The 18,288-nt window shown below is 40.8% G+C and overlaps 1 protein-coding gene across 4 annotated transcripts in view; it reads right to left on the bottom strand.

Annotated features, from left to right (window-relative positions):
• The window catches only part of ZC4H2 (zinc finger C4H2-type containing), a 123,827-nt gene that overhangs the window by 59,278 nt on the left and 46,261 nt on the right, over nucleotides 1-18,288 (bottom strand). For 2 of the 4 annotated variants that reach the window (XM_025373058.1, XM_025373061.1), the window contains exon 1: nucleotides 7,681-7,854. The exons of the other annotated variants lie outside the window; for them this stretch is intronic. In XM_025373058.1, the coding sequence (XP_025228843.1) occupies nucleotides 7,681-7,733 (53 nt within the window). In that variant the 5' untranslated portion in view covers nucleotides 7,734-7,854. Of the gene's footprint in view, nucleotides 1-7,680; nucleotides 7,855-18,288 lie in introns of those variants that run through there. 4 annotated transcript variants of the gene reach the window in all.

The raw sequence follows: 18,288 nt of genomic DNA, 5'->3' as shown, positions 1-18,288 counted from the left end.
TTATTTCTCACAGGTCTGAAGGCTAGGAAGTTTAAGATCAATGTGCCAACAGATTTGGTGTCTGGTGAGGGGCTTGGTCTCTCCTTTCAAGATGGCACCTTGTTGCTGCATTTTCAGGAGGGAATGAATGTTTTGTCTTCATATGGTGGAATCACAGAAGTACAAAAAAGGGTCTAAACTCACTCCAAGTCATTTTCTAAGGCACTAATCCATTCTTAATGGCAGAGGCTTCATGACTTAATTACTTCCCGAAAGGTCTCTCCTCTTAATATCATCAAAATGGTAGGATTATGTTTCAACATATGACATTTGGGGTACATTCAAATCATAGCAGATTGCTAGGCCACAGGTTCTCCAGAGAGACTCCTGAGCCAAGACTAAAACATTCAGCTGGATACCTTCTTTTCAATGATTTCTTTCTGGCAAATATGGAAGAGGACAGGTGCAAAGACGGAGAAGTTCTAGGGCCATGGATCATCCATTGCCAGGACAAACTTGGCAGGCTCATCTGTCATCCAGCTTCAGAGGTTACTCAGCCCCAGTGCTTACTCAAAAAGCAAGGTAGAACAGCTGGGACCTATAGGCCTCGAAGATGGGAAAATTAAGTGAAAAGATACTGTTTACTGGAGATTGATGGAAAAGTGCTAGTATTTGTTAATAAGTTGAGGGGATGATAAGAAGTGGACAATTCCAGATTATATTGTATAGGTATAACTGGCCAGGTCTTACTAATGCAGTTGTTCTCCACATGTAGTCCCTGCACCACCACCAGCAGCATTGCCTGGGAACTTGTTAGAAATGTAAATTCTCAGGCCCCACTCCAGATCTACTGAATCACAGACCCTGGAAATGGGGCTCAGCAATCAATGATTTAACAGCCCTTTAGGTGGAGCCTCCTGCATGGTCAAGTTTAATAACCACTATGCTAATGGTATGGATGGAGAGGGTCACATAAAAAGAGGAATAAAGAATGGCTTCCAGATTTCAGCATAGTGAGGCATTTACTGAGATGGGGAAGACTGGGAAAGAAAAATGTTTAGGGGTGGGGCTGGAGTTAAAGGCCTGTTCGAGATGCTAGTGATACATGCAAGGGTGTAAGTTAAATGGGCAGTTAGATATGTGAGTCTGGAACTCAAGGGAGAGATCAGAGCTATTGACTTTGATTAGAAGATCCTTCCAACGGGTCTAATTTATCGTAAGTGATGGGCCACCACAGGATAGCCCAACCCTGATTATGGCCCAGATCAGGTGCTCAGTAAATGCCACTGAATGAACACAAAGGAGCTAGCTTTTCCTACTTACTCCAGTCTGGTGAGAATATTGCCTAAGCACTAAGCATTCTTCCATGCAATATTTATTTGCTCAACTGGAAACAAAGCTACTGTCAGCAAAGTAGGTTTCTTATAACAGTTCATTCTGAAAACTTTCTCACATCTCAATACCAAATGCCAATAACTTTTCACTCTCTCTCCTCCGGCCAGCATTGTTTGGCTTAACTTGCCCATCCACAAGTCCCAGAGGTTCCAGTTATCCTGTGTCTTGCTCTTGAGTAAGCACTGGTTCTGAGTTAATCCCCAAGCCAGGTAACAGAGGAGCCTACTGAGGCTGCCACAGCAATGGTGGAAGGAAGGGAAGAAGGGAAGAAGGGAGGAAGAGAGGAAGGGAGGAAGGGAGGAAGGGAGGGAGGGTGAGAGGAAGGAAGGAAAGAAGGAAGGAAGGAAGGAAAGAAGTAAGGAAGGAAGGAAGGAAGGAAGGAACATATGAATTCAAAATTGCATCATTAGATGGGATAACTTGAGTGCTATAATAAATCTCCCTGTGGAGACTGTGGTGGGGGTATTGTAATTCATTTTAACTGGGGAACTTGAGAAGGTTTTGGAGAAGATGAGGCATTTCATATAGGTCTTCCTTGAAAAATGAGTAGGACTTAGATGCTTGGAATGGGAGAGTGGCATTCTAGAATGAGGAATCTGCAGATGCAAAGGTCTGGCGGAATGAAAATATATAAAACAGTTAGAACTTCTATATGGCTAAAGGATAGGGTGAATAAAAAGCAGTAGTAGCAGATAAGGTCAGAATGGTGGGTATGGGACAGATTTCTGGGGAGGCAGCATGAATGCCATGGAAACACTGATAGGCAAATGTGTGTTCAACAGAGACACAGTAAGAAATGACGTAAGTGAGAAATGAATTTCACCTCATGACACAATACACACATACACATATTTAAAACTAAACAAAACCTTCCCCAAAGTATACCTACTTCTTCATATGCAATGTAAGTTGATAATTTCCTTTTTAGTTTAAAAAAGGTTTTTTTAAAAGTGCTACTAGGGACCAACCAAATTATTTTTATGAGGTAATAATGGGACGCAGCCTGTATTTTTCAAAAAGATTGTCATACATAATGAAAAGTTAGTGAAGATGTTTGAGAAATAAAATAACACCCATGCTTTAGGAAGGTAGTTCTCATAGCTTCCTATGTGGATGACATTGCAGATACAGCAGAGACTGTACACAGGGAAGTAATTCTTCAGATGGAAATGGATACTGCATTACAAATATCCATGCCAGTTATAATGAAGGCTTGAAATGGAGCAGTAAACTGGGAGGTGGAGAGTGGGGCAGGTATTGAGTAAGATATTCAGGATAGAAATAGTAGAATTTGCTAAGTGATTGCAGGTGAGTCATTAAAGAGAAATAGGAGTCAACATTGACTTTCAGATTGCCATCTGAGGTAACTGTGCAGGAAATGGTGGCATTAAACCAAAGGTTTAGGGGGAGGAGCTTGATTGCTGTAGGAAGAGATGTAGATATAAATCTGAGAGTTATCTGTGAAACTTCCAGGCGGACAAGCCCACTAGGCTGTCATATGTGTGGGCTAAAGCATGAATGTAGGTGGGGTATACAGGTTGGAGATTTGGAAGATAATATTTGAAGCCATGGAAGTACAGGAATTTACTCAAAAGAGTGTGTAGAAAGAAAAAAAGAAAAGAAGGACCCAGTCGAGAAACATTCATTTAAGAGTATCTACTTAACACAACATCTCCTTCCAAAATGGTTTTTCTTTTTTTCAAGTGAGGAAAGCTCTTTGTGTATGGATATGTGTACATCAGGGTGTGAGTGTATGCAATACACATGAATGGATGGCATGTGCATTTTAAGGAAATATTGTTATGTACTTGGGGAGCTGGTGTAGGGCTCTGGTCCATTTAATGGTGCCTGTACTCACTGTCTCTGTTTTATTACTGTTATCCCCCCTTTCCCTCTTTTCTATCATCCTTCTTTTGTTCCATTCTTGTCTCTCTTCTTCCACTTATCTACATGCTCCTTCATCACCATTTAAAAGTCCAAGGAAAACATGGGCAAAATAGATTAGTTTGGGTTTTGGGGGCTGAGGTTGGGAACATAATGTGGGAGTGTGATTGGGATTGGGCTGAAAGACAGGGGTGGGCATGTGTTCAGAGTTAGAAGCAGAAAATGGTCTGTGGTGGGAGAATCCACTTCTGATGTTTTTCCCACTGCAAATTCTGCCATTGGTGTGAGTGCTGAGTATTAATGTGTACATTTCTGGGCTCGTGTCTGAATGTGTGTAAGGCTCTTAGCTTGACTTCAATAGGTCATTAGATGATGCTGCCGTCATCATTCCTGCTTCTGTCCAGCAAACATTATTTTTTTTTTAACAGAAATATGCTGCCATGCTTATACTTCAGGAGATTTAGGATTAGAGCAGTTAGGAAGGAAGGAAGAAAGGAAGATACGTATCAATTCAAAATTGCATCATTAGATGGGATAACTTGAGTGCTATAATAAATCTCCCTGTGGAGACTGTGGTAGGGGTATTGCAATTCATTTTAACTGGGGAACTTGAGAAGGTTTTGGAGAAGATGAGGCATTTCATATAGGTCATATAGGTCATATTCACAGTGAATATGAATAATGGTTAATCAGATAATTAGCATTTGTAAGGGCAGTTAATAACATTGAAATGCATATGCCATGTGAATAGGAGGATATATTATTTTTTCTTTCCTAGCTGTGTAACCATGGGAAGGTTGCCTAACCTATCTGATCCTCAATGTCCTTATCCATAAAATGGGGGTAATAATTCCTATCCCAGATTTTCTTTGGGAAGACTAAAGAGTAAATGAGCCAGGAGCTTTGAAATTAAAAGGTGCTTGACAAATGTTAGTTCCTTTCTTCAGTTTGACTCTTTGCTCCTTCCTTCTTTCTACCTCCCATACATGTTTACCTGTCCATATGTGAACGTGAAGTATATGTTTATAGTACTTTCTCCACTTTAAATTCTTAAACCAAGTGGCTTAACCTTTGTATATTACTGTAAAATTGTCAAAAGCAGGTTAATTTAAGTCCCTTTTGGAACACACACATTTATTTTTCATTAAGTAATATCCATCTCTGTCCCTAGGAATTTTCTTTGCTCTTAAGTCTGTATTATTTGATATTAAAATGGCCATTCCTGCTTTATTTTGATTAATGTTTGCATGGTATTTAGACCATTTGTTGTGAACATAATTATTGATACATTAAGGCTATGTCTGCCTTTTTATTTTTTGTTTTCTGTTCTCTGTAATTTTAGTTTCTCCATTTTCTTTGCCCTGCCTTCCTGTGGGTGACGAGCATTTTTAAAAAATTCATATTGATTTATTTATAATGTTTTGAGTACATTTCTTTGTATAGCATTTTCAGTGTTTTCTCTCAGTAATATATTATATATACATAACTTATTTAATAATCTTCTGACTTCACCACTTTACATGCTTGAATGAAGTGTAGAAGCATGTCCTCCCCTTTACATCTCTTTACATTCCCCAGTTTACAATATAAATGTGTTAAATATTTCCTCTACATATGCTGAGACCACATTAGATAACATTATAAATTTAGCTTCAATTATCAAACATAAGAAATTTCAAGAGGAAAGAGAAAGTCTGCTGTATTAACCATGTTTTTGCTTACTGTTTATTGTTTCTTTTCTGTTTTCAGAGCTTACTATCATCTTTTTTTAGGGTATATCTAAATTTCCTTAGTATCTCTTCATTGGAGAATGTCTTGATTATCCATTCAGTACTGAAGGATATTATTATTGGACATAGATTTCTGGGTTGTCACTTCTTTTCCTTCAGCATTTAAAAAATGCTAGGGCATCATCAGTTTCTGATGATAAATCTGTCATTCTAAAGTTTTTTTTCCTTTGTAGAATTGTTTCTCTTCAGCTGCTTTGAAGAAGTTTCCTTTTTCTTTCATTTTTCAGAGGTTGATTACAATGTGTCCTGGAGTGTATTTCTTTGTGTTGATTATGTTGGTGTTTGCTCCTCTTCTTGAATCTAAATGTTTATGTCTTTTGCAAATTTGGCAAGTTTTTAGTCATTATTTTTCCTGATAGTTTTCCAATCCTGCCCTCTTTCTCCGGGGAATCTGTTGGCATAAATGTGAAAGCTTTTGTTATAGTTCCACAGTGATTTCTACTGTTTTATATTTGTAAGCTATTTTTTTCCCTCTGTCTTCTCCACCTTACTGTTGAACCTATCCATTGGGTTTTTTTGGGGTTTTTATGTTACTGTATTTTTCAGTTCTAAAAATGTCATTTTGTTCTTCTTTATGTTTTATATTTCTTTGTTGAGACTTTCTATTTATTTTCTGAGATTTTCTACATTATCACTTGTTTCAAGTGTATTGTAACTGCTCACTGAAATGTTTTTATGACAGGTGCTTTAAGATCCTTATCAGATAATTCTAACATGGGTGTCATCTCAGTACTGGCATCTGTTTATTTTCTTTTCTCATTCAAGTGGATATCTTAGTATGGAAAGTGATTTTTTGATTAAAAGTTGGATACTCTGGATCTTATTTAAATCTTTTGTTTTAGCAGTTCTCTAACACTCTCCTGGATGGAAGAGGGACGGCAGAAGTCCAGTTTCTCCACTGTCTCTTGACATCCAGATTGGGGAGGGGCTGTTTGTTACTGCTGGTTAGAGGTGCAAGTTTGGCCTTTTCTCTGGGCCTGTGCTGATTCCATCCTAGCTGGTTGAGGTAGAAACTCCTAGTTACCACTGGTAAGGGTAGAAGTTATGGTTCTCCATGTGGTCTTCACTGGGAAAGGTCTATTTTCACTGGGGATTAAAGTCCTTGCTCACAACTGGTCCTTTTCTGGGCATGGGGTGGTGGTTCCTTTGAAGCTTGGTGAGAGTGGAAGTCTAGGCTCTCCATTTGCAAGCCTAAGCTTCTGACTAGCTGCATTGTTATTATGACAGCTGGCTTTCTACTGTACCAAGGTGTCACATTTTCTAGCTAACTTCTGATGCTTTTGCAAAAAAAAAAAAAAAAATTGCAACATATTCCTTTCTCCTTTCCAGACTTTGCCTAGGACATAGTGGGAAAAGGAATACCTTTGCAGGCAGACCAACAAAATGTGGCACTTTCAAGCTGGGTGGCTGTGGGAAAATCACTCAAATTCTCTGGTCCTCTATTTCCCCAGCTGTAAAGGAGGAGTAGGAAGCTCACAGGACTCTTGCTGAATGAGCAAAATTAGGTCAAAGGGCCTGGCACACAGGGGCGGGATGGGGCTCAATAAATGATAGTTCCCTTCCTTTACCTCTCCTGTAGAAAGAGAGATGCAACCCCCCAAGAGGAAGAAGAAACCAAGGTGTTTTACCTACCACCACTAATCACCACGTGTAGGTCTCATCCAGCACTCTAAGGGTTAAATCTCATGCCCAAAGTCTTATTTCTTAAAGAGACACACTTGACATCTTCCACCTTGGGTTCTCAGAAAACACTCCAGGGAGACAGCTTGATCCAGGCCACTCTCAGAGTGAGAGCAAAAGCCAAAGCAGGGGCTCACGCTGAGAAGGGGAGGTGAAGACAGACCTTGTGCCAGCCCACACAGCCCGGCGCTATTGTGTTCTGAGCAAGGACAATATCATCGCTTTGCCAAAAGCTGCTCCAGAAGCAACCGGGTGGCGGACTCCACTTCGGCAACTCCCATTTTGCCAGCCTGCCTGTCACCTCCAGCTCCTCAGAGCAGCTGTCGCGATTCCACCATCAGCGCAGCGACCGCGTCCCCAATCCCCATTGCTCCCATCCCCCTCCCAAGCGCGGGATAGGAAGGAAGAAAGTGGCGAGTGAGTGAAAGGAAAACGAGCGCGCGCCATTCTCCCAGCTCCGCCCGCTGAGATTCTTCTGCAACCCCCACTTGGCAGCCCCTGGCAGCAGCCACCAGCCCTGATGCGCTAAACTTGGCTCTCAAAAGCCTTTCCCAAACTCCAGGTTCTCAAGTTGAACAAGAGACTGGAAAAAAATCTCGACTCCTAAAGAGCAAGGAGCCAAAGACACCTTGGGGCACACAAGTACTTTTTAAAAACGTGACCATGAATGCAGAGTCCTGACCCCCACCTCGAAAAATAAAACTGTCTTGGGACCAGCCCTGTGTTTCTTCCTCTTTGCTTTCTCAGCCACATCTGGCAAGAGGTCTCTCTCTCTCTCTCTCAACTCTCCTCAGCGCCCCTCCCATCCTCACCTCTCCTGCAAGTCTGTGGTGAATGGGCCCCTTTCCAGCTCCCCAGACAAGCAGCCCAACAATAGATAATTAGCCCTCTCCTGCAAGGAAGGGTTGGTTGGAGGGGGGCGGGGGGTTGAGGGGGACAACGTGCCACTTACCTGATCTCTTTAATGCTTTCCAATTTGCACATGATTTCTTGCTCATCTGCCATACTTTTCACTGTCAATTTCACGTCCCGAGAGATGTACAAATACACCAGCCAAAGGATACAATAGACACAATGTAGCCACCTCCTCCGGGCTTGGGGCTCTGAGCCTGTGCGGTAGGGGCTTGGAGAGGCCTGGGAGCTGTAGTCCACAGCTTCAGGGCCAGCCAGGCAGCCCGGGGGCCTGTAAGACTACAACTCCCAGAAGGCCAAGCGAGACATGCCTGTTTCCCTTCCTGCAGCCGCACTTTAAATCAATTTGTTATAGATAATTATGTCAAAGGTTGTGAAGAGTGCAAAGGAATGGGGATATTCATCTGGCCCGTGTGTGGGAAAATGGGGAAAAAAAAAACTCCTGAAGGCCGTTGGAGAGATGAGAGACGTACCCATTCGTTCCCCTTCGGGGGTCCTTGCACCCACTCACCCGCAAAAGATTAGCAGTAGTTGCTAATTATGCCCTGGGGATGGAAACAAAGCCTGCAGGGAAAGTAGCTTCGGAGATGTTGAAAGTGCTAGCTGCTGCCTGGGGACCAGTAACTTTGGCATTCAAATTAGGGTGGGGCGGGGGTGGGGAAGAGGAGGATGGGAGGAGGAAGATGCTGCAAAAGCTGGGGGAAAGGAGAGTGGGGAGGAGAACCTTGTTACTTCCAGCTACCCGTTCAACAATTACTTAAGCTCGGACTTTGTCAGTCAATGGAAGAAGTACTGTAGGAGTCACTGGGCGAGGCAGATAAATAAAAGCAAATCCTTGCCTTTGAGGAACAGAAGAGGCTGAAAATTTACCTATTAATTACAGTACAGTGTGGTGTCAAACAAAATACAGGAATAGATAAGGTGTAACCTGTGCAGAGAAGATGTAAATAGGTCTCAAGAGTGACTAACGATTTGTCAGACCATAGAGGAGAATAGGCTTTCCAGGTGAGGATACAATAGAGAGAGAAAGGAAAGGATGAGTGGTTTCTGAGCCTGAAATATAGGGTTCTTATATGAGGTGTAGAGGTGGAAAAAAGAAATGGGAGATGTAGTATTTAGAAAAAGCAGGTAGGAGCCAGACTATGAAATATGTTAAATGTCAGACTAAAGGGTTTGGACTTAATCCTATAGGCAGACATTTATCTAATAAACTTTTAAATTTATTTATTTATTTATTTATTTGACAGTCTCACTCTGTCGCCCAAGCTGGAGTGTAGTGGCACAGATCTCAGCCCCCTACAACCTCCTTCTCCTGGGTTCAAGCAATTCTCTGGCCTCAGTCTCCCAAATAGCTGGGATTACAGGTGCCCATCCACCATGCCCAGACAATTTTTGTGTTTCTTAGTAGAGATGGAATTTCATCATGTTGGCCAGACAGGTCTTGAACTCCTGAGCTCAAGTGATCCACCCGCCTCAGCCTCCCAAAGTGCTGGGATTACAGGCATGAACCACCACGCCTGACCCTAATAAGCATTTTTTAAGTGCTTACTCTGCACCAAATAATGTTTAATTATTGTATGTTTCAACGCACGGTAGTGATAAGGTTGGAGGAATATTTTAGGGAGAGACTCTGGAAGCAAAGTAGAGAATGATTAGAGGACATGAGACCAGGTAAGAGGCAGTTACTCAGAGTGCACAAATAGGCCTAGAGAGCTGGACTTCGGACAAAAGGAAGATGGTGACTCACTCCCAACTAAAGGTGAGTCAGAACTCTCCCTGAGTTTGTCCTTTCTTTTACTGAGCTTCAGTTTCCTCATCTGAAAAATGTACCTAGTGAGCCCACCTCAGAGGCTTGTTGTGAGGCCTCTATGAGATCATTCCCATGATCATGCTGAATACAGGGCTTGGTATATTGTAGGAGCTTGAGAAGTTTGTGGAACATGAATCTCATGTCATTCTCGATGTCCACAGTTATTTTAAGCATTCTCCAGGGAAGAAATTAAAGCCCTTCTCTTCTTTGGATCAAAGATGTAATAACTTTCTTAACCATAAAATTCTCCCTAGTGTCTACATTTTCCTATCATCTTGAAGGTTGCTACCTTGTAGAGCCACTAGTTGGTATTTAAAGAACACTGAGTTGGTTAGTCACAAACCCTGTGGATCCAGAGCCAAGAACTGGCCCCAGCTCTGTCTCACAAGGGGAGGAGGTAAATGACAAGCCTGTGTAAGTGCCTAGCATATACTGGCTACTGTGCTGAGTCTGATATGTACAACCTATCATTTTATCCTCACAACCAATATGAAGGGGGCAAGTAGATTCATCCCCTTTTAGAAGGAAGAAAACTGACTCAGATAGGGAAAGTTGTTTTGCCAAGGCCACACAATAAGTTATGAAGCTAGAGCCTGTGCCCACTTTGGACCAAGTTACTTGCAGATTAATGAAGATAGCATGTCTGGAAAAAAAAAATACAGCAACCAAAACTAAAATGGGGTCCTGAGTGTACGTATCTATGTCAAATATAAAGTGGTTTATAATGCGTTAATGCTGGCTTGGGGAGAAGTGGAGGGTTTGTAAGGGATGTGTGGGAAGCAATTTATGTACCGTCTTTGAGATTTTAAATCTAATGTCTCTTTCTTTTTCCACTATCCCCTTCAACCAAAGAATCCTTACCACTGACTATGTTCACATGTCTGGTAAAAGTCTGGATGTGGCTATGTATCTGTTTCAATTAAATATGTTAATGGGTTTAGAGTCTGATTTGGTAATAATTTGGGAACTATCTTGTCTTTCAAGCCTCACAGAAATCCTAGTTTGTAGATGAGGAAACTGAGACCAAGAGAGGCAAAGGACTTGTCCGACGTCACCCAACTTGGCTGAAACAGAACCAAGACTCCTGACTCAAGGGCCTGTGCTCTTCCTATGGCCCCACGCGGCCTGTATGAAGCTGCTACTGCTACCATGGGGCCTGAATGCCTCTGTTACTTTTCAGCCAGAAGGTACACTCCAATATAGGGTGTCTGCAGAGGGCCAAGCATGTCCCATGCTTCCAATCTATGGACATTAAAGGAAGATAACAGTTAATCTAACAGAAGAGGCTGTGGGAAAACCTGGAGCTTGGAAGAAGGCTTGTGCTATTTGTAACAATTAAAATGTCCAAATACAGAAAGAGTAATATGCCTCTTAGCTTCTGTTGGTTTGCTTTTGGCTCCTTGACCTCTTTGAGAACAGATGTTTCACCTGTTCCTTGCTGAGCTTTAAGAATCCAGGCTAGCAATGAAAGGAAGGAAAATGTTGTAGAGAAAGTATGGGGAAGAGAAGGAAACCATAGCCTTCTGCCCCTTCTTCTGAAGCAGCACTTAAAACAGTATCTGCAAGCCAAGGTGGTGGCTTTTCCATAGTAAGTATTCAGTAGCTCTCAATTGATCAGAAGTTTGCAATGTCTGAAACAATATTTAAGATATGGGCTAGCAGTGAGTTCTAATGCATGATTTTATTAGAAGAACTGATTGATTTGAGGGGGTAGAAATAAAAAAAAATTCTTAGTTTTATCAGGGCCAACATTATTCTTATTGCTAAGAAACAAGTAAGTCAGGCAGGGTATGTTGGGGTTAATACCATTAAAATGCAAGAAATTAGCAAAAAGGAAGTCAGTCAGTCTCTTGTTAACATGATCATACTTTCAGGGAATAGATCAAGACTTTAAAAATGGAGGCCAGAATATTGAATTCACAGATCTTTCTTTGTACTTCAACAGTGAACTGAACTAAGAGGAGGCAGAGATGCAACAACATCCTTGGTCCCAAATTGCCTTTCAAAAAGTAGTGCAAATTACTTATTAAATTTCTCATTATATTTCTTAATCAGCATTTCTAAGAGAAAAAAAATGAGCCAAAAGTTTTCAGCCCAAAAATGTTTATTGTATACTTATGATGTGTCAAGAACCATCAAGGTTTCAGTGAAGATTTCATAGCAGATATGACAGACATGGGCCTTGCCCTTACCAAGCTTACCATTTAGTGAGAGACCAGCTATTACAAAGATCATGCATACATATATAGCTATACCTAGCAATCAGGGCTTGAAATAAGTCTAGGTTCTGTGAGCACACACATAAGGGGAGAACCAACTTAGTCCTGAGAAGTGAGCAAGGAGTCAGGGAAAAGCTTCCTGAACAAAATTAGGCAGGGAGGGAGAGGAAGGGAGGGAAATAGCAGGAGGCATCGAGGATTAATTCATGCAAACAGCTAACAAATATTTACTGAACACTTACTACATGCCAGGCACTCTCCTAGGTTCCAGGGATATATAGTGCTTTGCAGGTATTAAGTTAGTTTAATCCTTGCAAAAATTTCACAGGAAATATATATTATTATCATCCTTATTTTACAGAAGAGGAAGTTGAGGCACAGAGAAGTAAAGTAACTTGCCCAGAGTAACACAGCTAGTAAGTGGCAGAATTGAGATTCAAATTTAGAGAGTCTGCCTCCAGAAGCCATGCTCTCACTTACTGTGTTCTATTAGTTACCCAGGATCCCAGTTCTCAGGAAGTTTACATTCTAGTACGAGGAGCCAGACAATAATGACAGAAAAGAAAAAGAAATAAACATAATAATATTAGGGGGAGATAAGCCCATGAAACACTAATTGAGGATAATAGGAGAGAATAGTGGCAGGAGGGGGAATGTTTTAGTTAGGATGTTCAGGGAAGCCTGCTGTTCAGAGATGACATTGTAGTGGAAACGTAAGGAGTTCGCCATACAATGATCTGGAGGAAGAGTACTCCAGGCAGAAGGAATAGCCAGTGCAACGGTCCTGAGTCAGAAAATGCTTAGCCTATGAAAAAAAAGTAGGTAGGGCTCTGGCTGATTAAGGGGAACAGAAGTAGACTGAGGAGACAGTTTATGTCATGGAACTTTTATTCTAAAAACAGGGTATTGTAAACTATGGTGATGAGTTTGGATTTTATTCTAATTACAATAGGCAGATATTGAGGGTTTTAAGCAGGGGAGCAACATGATCTAGTTTTTAAACATCACTGACTGCTGTGAGAACAGATTTTATTGGGGCAAAAGTGGAAGTAGGAAAACCAGTGGGAAAACTATTACAGTTGTCCAGGAAAGAAATGATGGTGGCTTGAATTACAGTAGTAATAATAGATACGAAGAAAAATGGACTGATTGTAAACATATTATTGGGCACAGAAGTGATATGATTAGCTCATGGATGGGATGAAGAGGTATGGAGGGAGAGATAAGGCATCTAAAATGACTCCTGGATTTTTGGCTTCAGTAATAAGGTCAGTGCCATTCACGGAGACAGGAAAGACTGGAAGAGAACCATACGATGTTAGGGCTGGAAGGCACTCATGTGGTATATGGAAAAACTGAAGAACAGAAATGGTAATTGACCTCCCTAGGTTAGGGAATTAGGAGCTGAGATAGGTAATCTCATTCTTCACACTCTCTCAGAAAATTTTCATGTTCTCCATCACTTCAGCCCTTCAGCTAGGGTGTTGAGGGGTGTGTTTGAAGCCTTAACTTTGAAGATTCCCCTAGGAGATGGGACTTGTGGATGATTAGCTAGAATTTGTATCTGCCTACATAGACTGTGCTAGGTGTTCTCAGGCAATGTTTCAGCTGAGATTCTTGCTGTTTTTGATGGCTTTATGTCATTGAACTTTCACTCCTGTATTCTTTCTCACCTACCCAATGTCACTGACCTAGATCCCCCAAATGCAAATTTCAGGGAACAAAGATCTGGCAGTGGGAGTAGGGGAGTCCCACTTTTTCCCTTTCCAAGTCTGAAAAACCCTAGTGTAAAAAATCCTATTATAAAAGCAGTCTAGTGTACATCTACTGCATTTTCTTAGTAAACTTTCATCCACACCCTCCCCCTTCTTCAATTCCCACCTCTTTGAGAGTGACCAAAACTGACTGTCTAGCTCCAATGACCTTCCATTTCTAACAGCCTCCTTTATATCACCAGAACTAAGTATGGGATTGAGTTTCCCAAAGGACTGAGTCTTACCAGGTTCCCTGCACATCTTTCCCAGGCTGGGGTACTTTAGAACTATTCACAGGGCCCTTGTCCCCCTCATAGAGCTGTTTAATGATTAAATGAAAATAGATAAGGTATGAGAAAGCACCTAGCACGTTGACTGAAATATAATGGGCATTCAGTACAGGTCAATATCCCTCATCCTTCTCATCACTTCCCCTAATTCTCAGAGTCATTTTGAGAACCCAAATTTGGAGATAATTCAGTGAATAGAAACAGGAGAGGACCATGAAAAACTACAAATAAGTTGTCTTGATTTAAGCTTGAGAAGATAATGATACAGGCTTCATTTAAAGATCTCAAAATGGACAGGGCAGCATTTGATGTGAAGGTTGTAGCCATTATTTCCCCTGAGTCTGGGGCAAAAATGGTTTCAATTATAGTAGAGGCTTTAGAGGGATGATAACTTGTAAAGCCACAATGACAGATATGCAACCCCAAGGAAAAGATGGACAGATTCAACTGTATAAAAATGTACAATGAAAAGTGACACTCATAAAAATAAAAATGAAACAGACTGGGAAAGTAAAAATAACTCATAAATCTTAGTATTACCCCACCCACGGGTTGGTTGCATTGTAAACAATAGAACAAACCTTATGCCTATGAATGAAACATCTGGCATCTGCAAGTAAATGGATTGGGAGAGGAGTGGGAAGGCAGATGTTCTCTCCTGGGCCTTCAAAATCCCCTTGCATATATCACATATAATTTCCCAGCTTGACTTCCCAGATAGTGCTTCCTTTCCTAGCACAGGTGGCAGTAGGCATAGTGGTGAGGTACCCAGACTCTTCAGTCAGGCTGCCTGAGTTCACCTCTGGTCTCTACTGTTTTTAGCTAACTGACTCAAGGGCAAATAACTTCCCCTCTATGGGTTTTGGTCTTGTCATATGGAAAATGGAAATGATAGTAATTGTGACTAACTCTTAGGGTTGTAATTAAATTAATATATGTAACTGGCTAAAACAGCATAATAAATACTATAAAAGTGTCTGCTATTATTAAGATGGATATTCTTCAATAAACTTTCTTGTTACCTCCTTGTTTTCCATCATTGGCAGCCTAGCTACCCTACCAGACAGGTTCCCATTATCCTCTAAATCACAAGACTTGAAAAGGATTGTGCTTATCTACTTGGAAATGAAAATACCAAATAAATGCATCATAGATATGGCCAATCTGTCATAAAATTGAGGATATAACAAATTTAAACATCTGACATTATTTAAAAATAGGAAAATCATGTTCCCAGTCCTATAGAATGATCATAAATTTACTATATACACTGATTACATAATCTACTCTTCCAATTAATAAGATAAATCATATATAGTATATGTTAGTACATAAAAATATATCTCAACTTACATCATAAACTGGATCAAAAAACAACATGCGGCTCTACTGAATACTATTCAAACATTTAAGTTAAAAAAGTTTTGTCTTCTAAAAATTTAGATAAGCTTTTTGGGGAATAATTTGAATGATTTTGGGTTTCTTGAGGGAAAAAGAGTAATTGAAGAAACAAAGGAATTTAAGGAATTTCTTCCTGACCCAACATTTCACTTCAACATGTTTATTAGTACCCTCCTTGTTTTCTTTGTTGAAATTTTAGATTCAGGGGGTATATGTGCTTGTTTGTTACATGGATATTGTATGCATAATGGTGGAAGTTGAGCTTCTAGAATACCCATCACCAAAATATTGGACATTGTACCCAGTAGGTAATTTTTCAACCTGCACCTCCCTCCCATCCTCCATGGTTTTTGAGTCTCCAGAGTCTATTTTCTCCACCTTTATGTCCATGTATACCCTTTGTTTAGCTTCCACTCAAGTGAGAACATGTGATATTCTATTTTCTACTCCTGTCACTTAGGATAATGTAATCACCCAATGGTTTCATCTTGATCACTGCCCAGAAAAGGCAATGCATTAAGAACAGAAGGTTTTAGCAATAGAAAAAGAGTTCAATAAATGCAAAGCCAGCTAAACAAGAGGACAGGAGTTTATTATTACTCAAATCAGCCTCTGTAAAAATTTAGAGGTTAGGGATTTTTAAGAACAGTTTGGTGGGCAGAGGGCTAGGGAATGGGGAATGCTGTTTGGCTGGATTAAGGATGAACTCACAGGGAGTCAAAGCTTGTTTTCTTGCACTGAGTCAGTTCCTGGGAGTAGGGGCACACGACCAGATGAGCCAGTTTACTTGTCTGGGTGGCCCAGCTGGTCCATCAGAATGCAGGGTCTGAAAAATACCTCAGACACCAATCCGAGGTTTTACAATAGTGATGTTATCTATAGGAGCAACTGGGGAGGCTAGCAATCTTGTGACCACTGGCTGCATGAATCCTGAGCCATTATTTCTTATCTTGTGGCTACTTTGTTAGTTTTACAAAAGAGGCCTGATCCCCAAGCAAGAAGGGGATTTGTTTTGGGAAGGGGCTGTTCCCATCTTTGTTTGCTAAACTACAAACTAAATTCCTCCCACAGTTAGCTTGGCATATGCCCAGGCATGGGCAAGGGCAACTTGGAGGTTAGAAGCAAGATGGAGTTGGCAGTTAGGTCAGATTTCTTTCACTGTTAGAGTTTTCATATGTCAGATTTTCCTCACTGTCACAATGTTCACAAAGCTGGTTTCAATAATGGCCTCCAACTCCATCCATGTTGCTGCAAAGAACATGATTTTGTTCTTTTTATGGCTACATAGTATTCCATGGTGCATATAAACCACATTTTCTTTATCCAATCAGCTGTTGGTAGACACTTAGGTTGGTTCCATGACTTTGCTGTTGTAAATAGTGCTGCAATAAACATACGAGTACAGGGATCTTTTTTGTTATAATGACTTCTTTTCCTTTGGATAGATACCCAATAGTGGGACTGCTTGGTTGAATGGTAGTTCTGTTTTTAGTTCTTCGAGATATATCCATACTGTTTTCCATACAGGTTGAACTAATTTACATTCTCATCAACAGTGTACAACCATTCCCTTTTTTCTAACATCTGTTGTTTTTTGACTTTTTATTAAAAGTCATCTTGACTGATGTAAGATAGTATCTCAGAGTAGTTTTAATTTGCATTTCTCCAATTATTTCTGATGTTGAAAATTTCTTCATATGCTTGTTTGCTGTTTGTATGTCTTCTTTTGAGAAGACATGCCCTTTGCCTGCTGTCCTAGGGGCTGGAGATCCAGAGAAATAAGAACAGTTCCTGCTTTGAGGATGCTCATAGCTTATTTGGAGATGGGCCAGTAAATAAGTAATGACAATACAATGTGAGCTGTGTTATAATGGAGGAGTGAATAGTAAACTCTGGGATAATGTAAGAGGGATTAAGAAACTCTACCAGGGATAATCTGAGAGGGTTTCCCAGACAGGTGTTTTCAGAACTAGATCTGTGGCAGGCACCATTAGAAACCTTGAATCAATTTTCCTATGGCAAGCAGAGGCATGCTGGTTGCTAGAGCACACTCCTCTAAGCCATCACATTTTGAGTAGAGGCTAACTGAACATTTCTCCTCTTGACCCTGTTACTTCCTCAGCTTATTTAGCCCTATAAATGTTAGTGGGCATCAAAGCTGGAAAGGCCTCTCAGAAGACAGCTATATCCATGGTTTTCAAACTGGGTTTGGCAGAACCCTAAGATATTAGAGTGAAGGGAAGCCACCCCTACTCCTTTTTAAACTAGAACTTAATTGGTATTATTTTCATATTTGGGGATTTTGTGGAAGATATTTTTCAATACAGTGATCTGTTGCTTAAAAAGTATTTGAAAAACAGTGATTTATTCCAATCTGTCCTTATTTTAAAGATAGAAAAACAGGATCAAAGTAAGCAAGGCTTGGCCAGAGATCAAAGAAATGCAACAAAAAACAAGTGCTATCAAGACAAACATGCTTATCCTTTACTTGTCAAAGACAGCTTTTTGGTCTATTAGTCCTCCAGTCCCAAGCTAGATGCTCTGCCTTCCATGTTTCAAGATGTGGCCTGGTATAGCTTTATTAGCAGTGGCAAGCCAGGTCAAGCTAAAAGGGGCCAGAATCTAAGGCCAGGCATTCCTCCCATCTCCCTGCTGCTACATAATGACATTGGAGTTAGTGAGTGAGGAGAGAAGACTCAGGCTCCGGGTATAAAGCTGGACTACGGTATATTAAGTGGCAAGCCACAGTTCAGGGAGTCAGTGGAGTATGACGTAAATTAGTAGGGGCATCCCAACAGGTAGAAGATGCAGAACAAGGAAGGCTCCAAGGCAGTCCATGTTTTGAAAGTCCCAGTGGGCAGTTGGTTCCAAGATGGTGTGTCCATAGAAACAGGGGTTTCAGCTACCAGACTTCAGGTAGTCTCTAAGATGGAAGTAATGGAGGAAGGTAGACAGATTGTCCAGTGAGAGAAAAGCAGGTCTTCATTTTAGAGGACCTGGTGACCTGGACAGCAAATTGGGGCATAAAGAACAAGGCAGGAGCCTAATGATAAACACTGGGACAAAATGTCAATTATCTCCAAATTGACATACAGGTTTAATGGCAACTGATATCAAAATCCAGAAATATTTTTGGTAGACACAGACAAGATAGTTCTAAAATTTATATAGAAA

The sequence above is a fragment of the Theropithecus gelada genome, chromosome X (genome assembly GCF_003255815.1).
Source record: "Theropithecus gelada isolate Dixy chromosome X, Tgel_1.0, whole genome shotgun sequence".
NCBI lineage: Eukaryota > Metazoa > Chordata > Mammalia > Primates > Cercopithecidae > Theropithecus > Theropithecus gelada.
The sequence above is the reverse complement of the archived record's forward strand: the minus strand, read 5'-3'. Positions and strand labels throughout refer to the sequence as shown.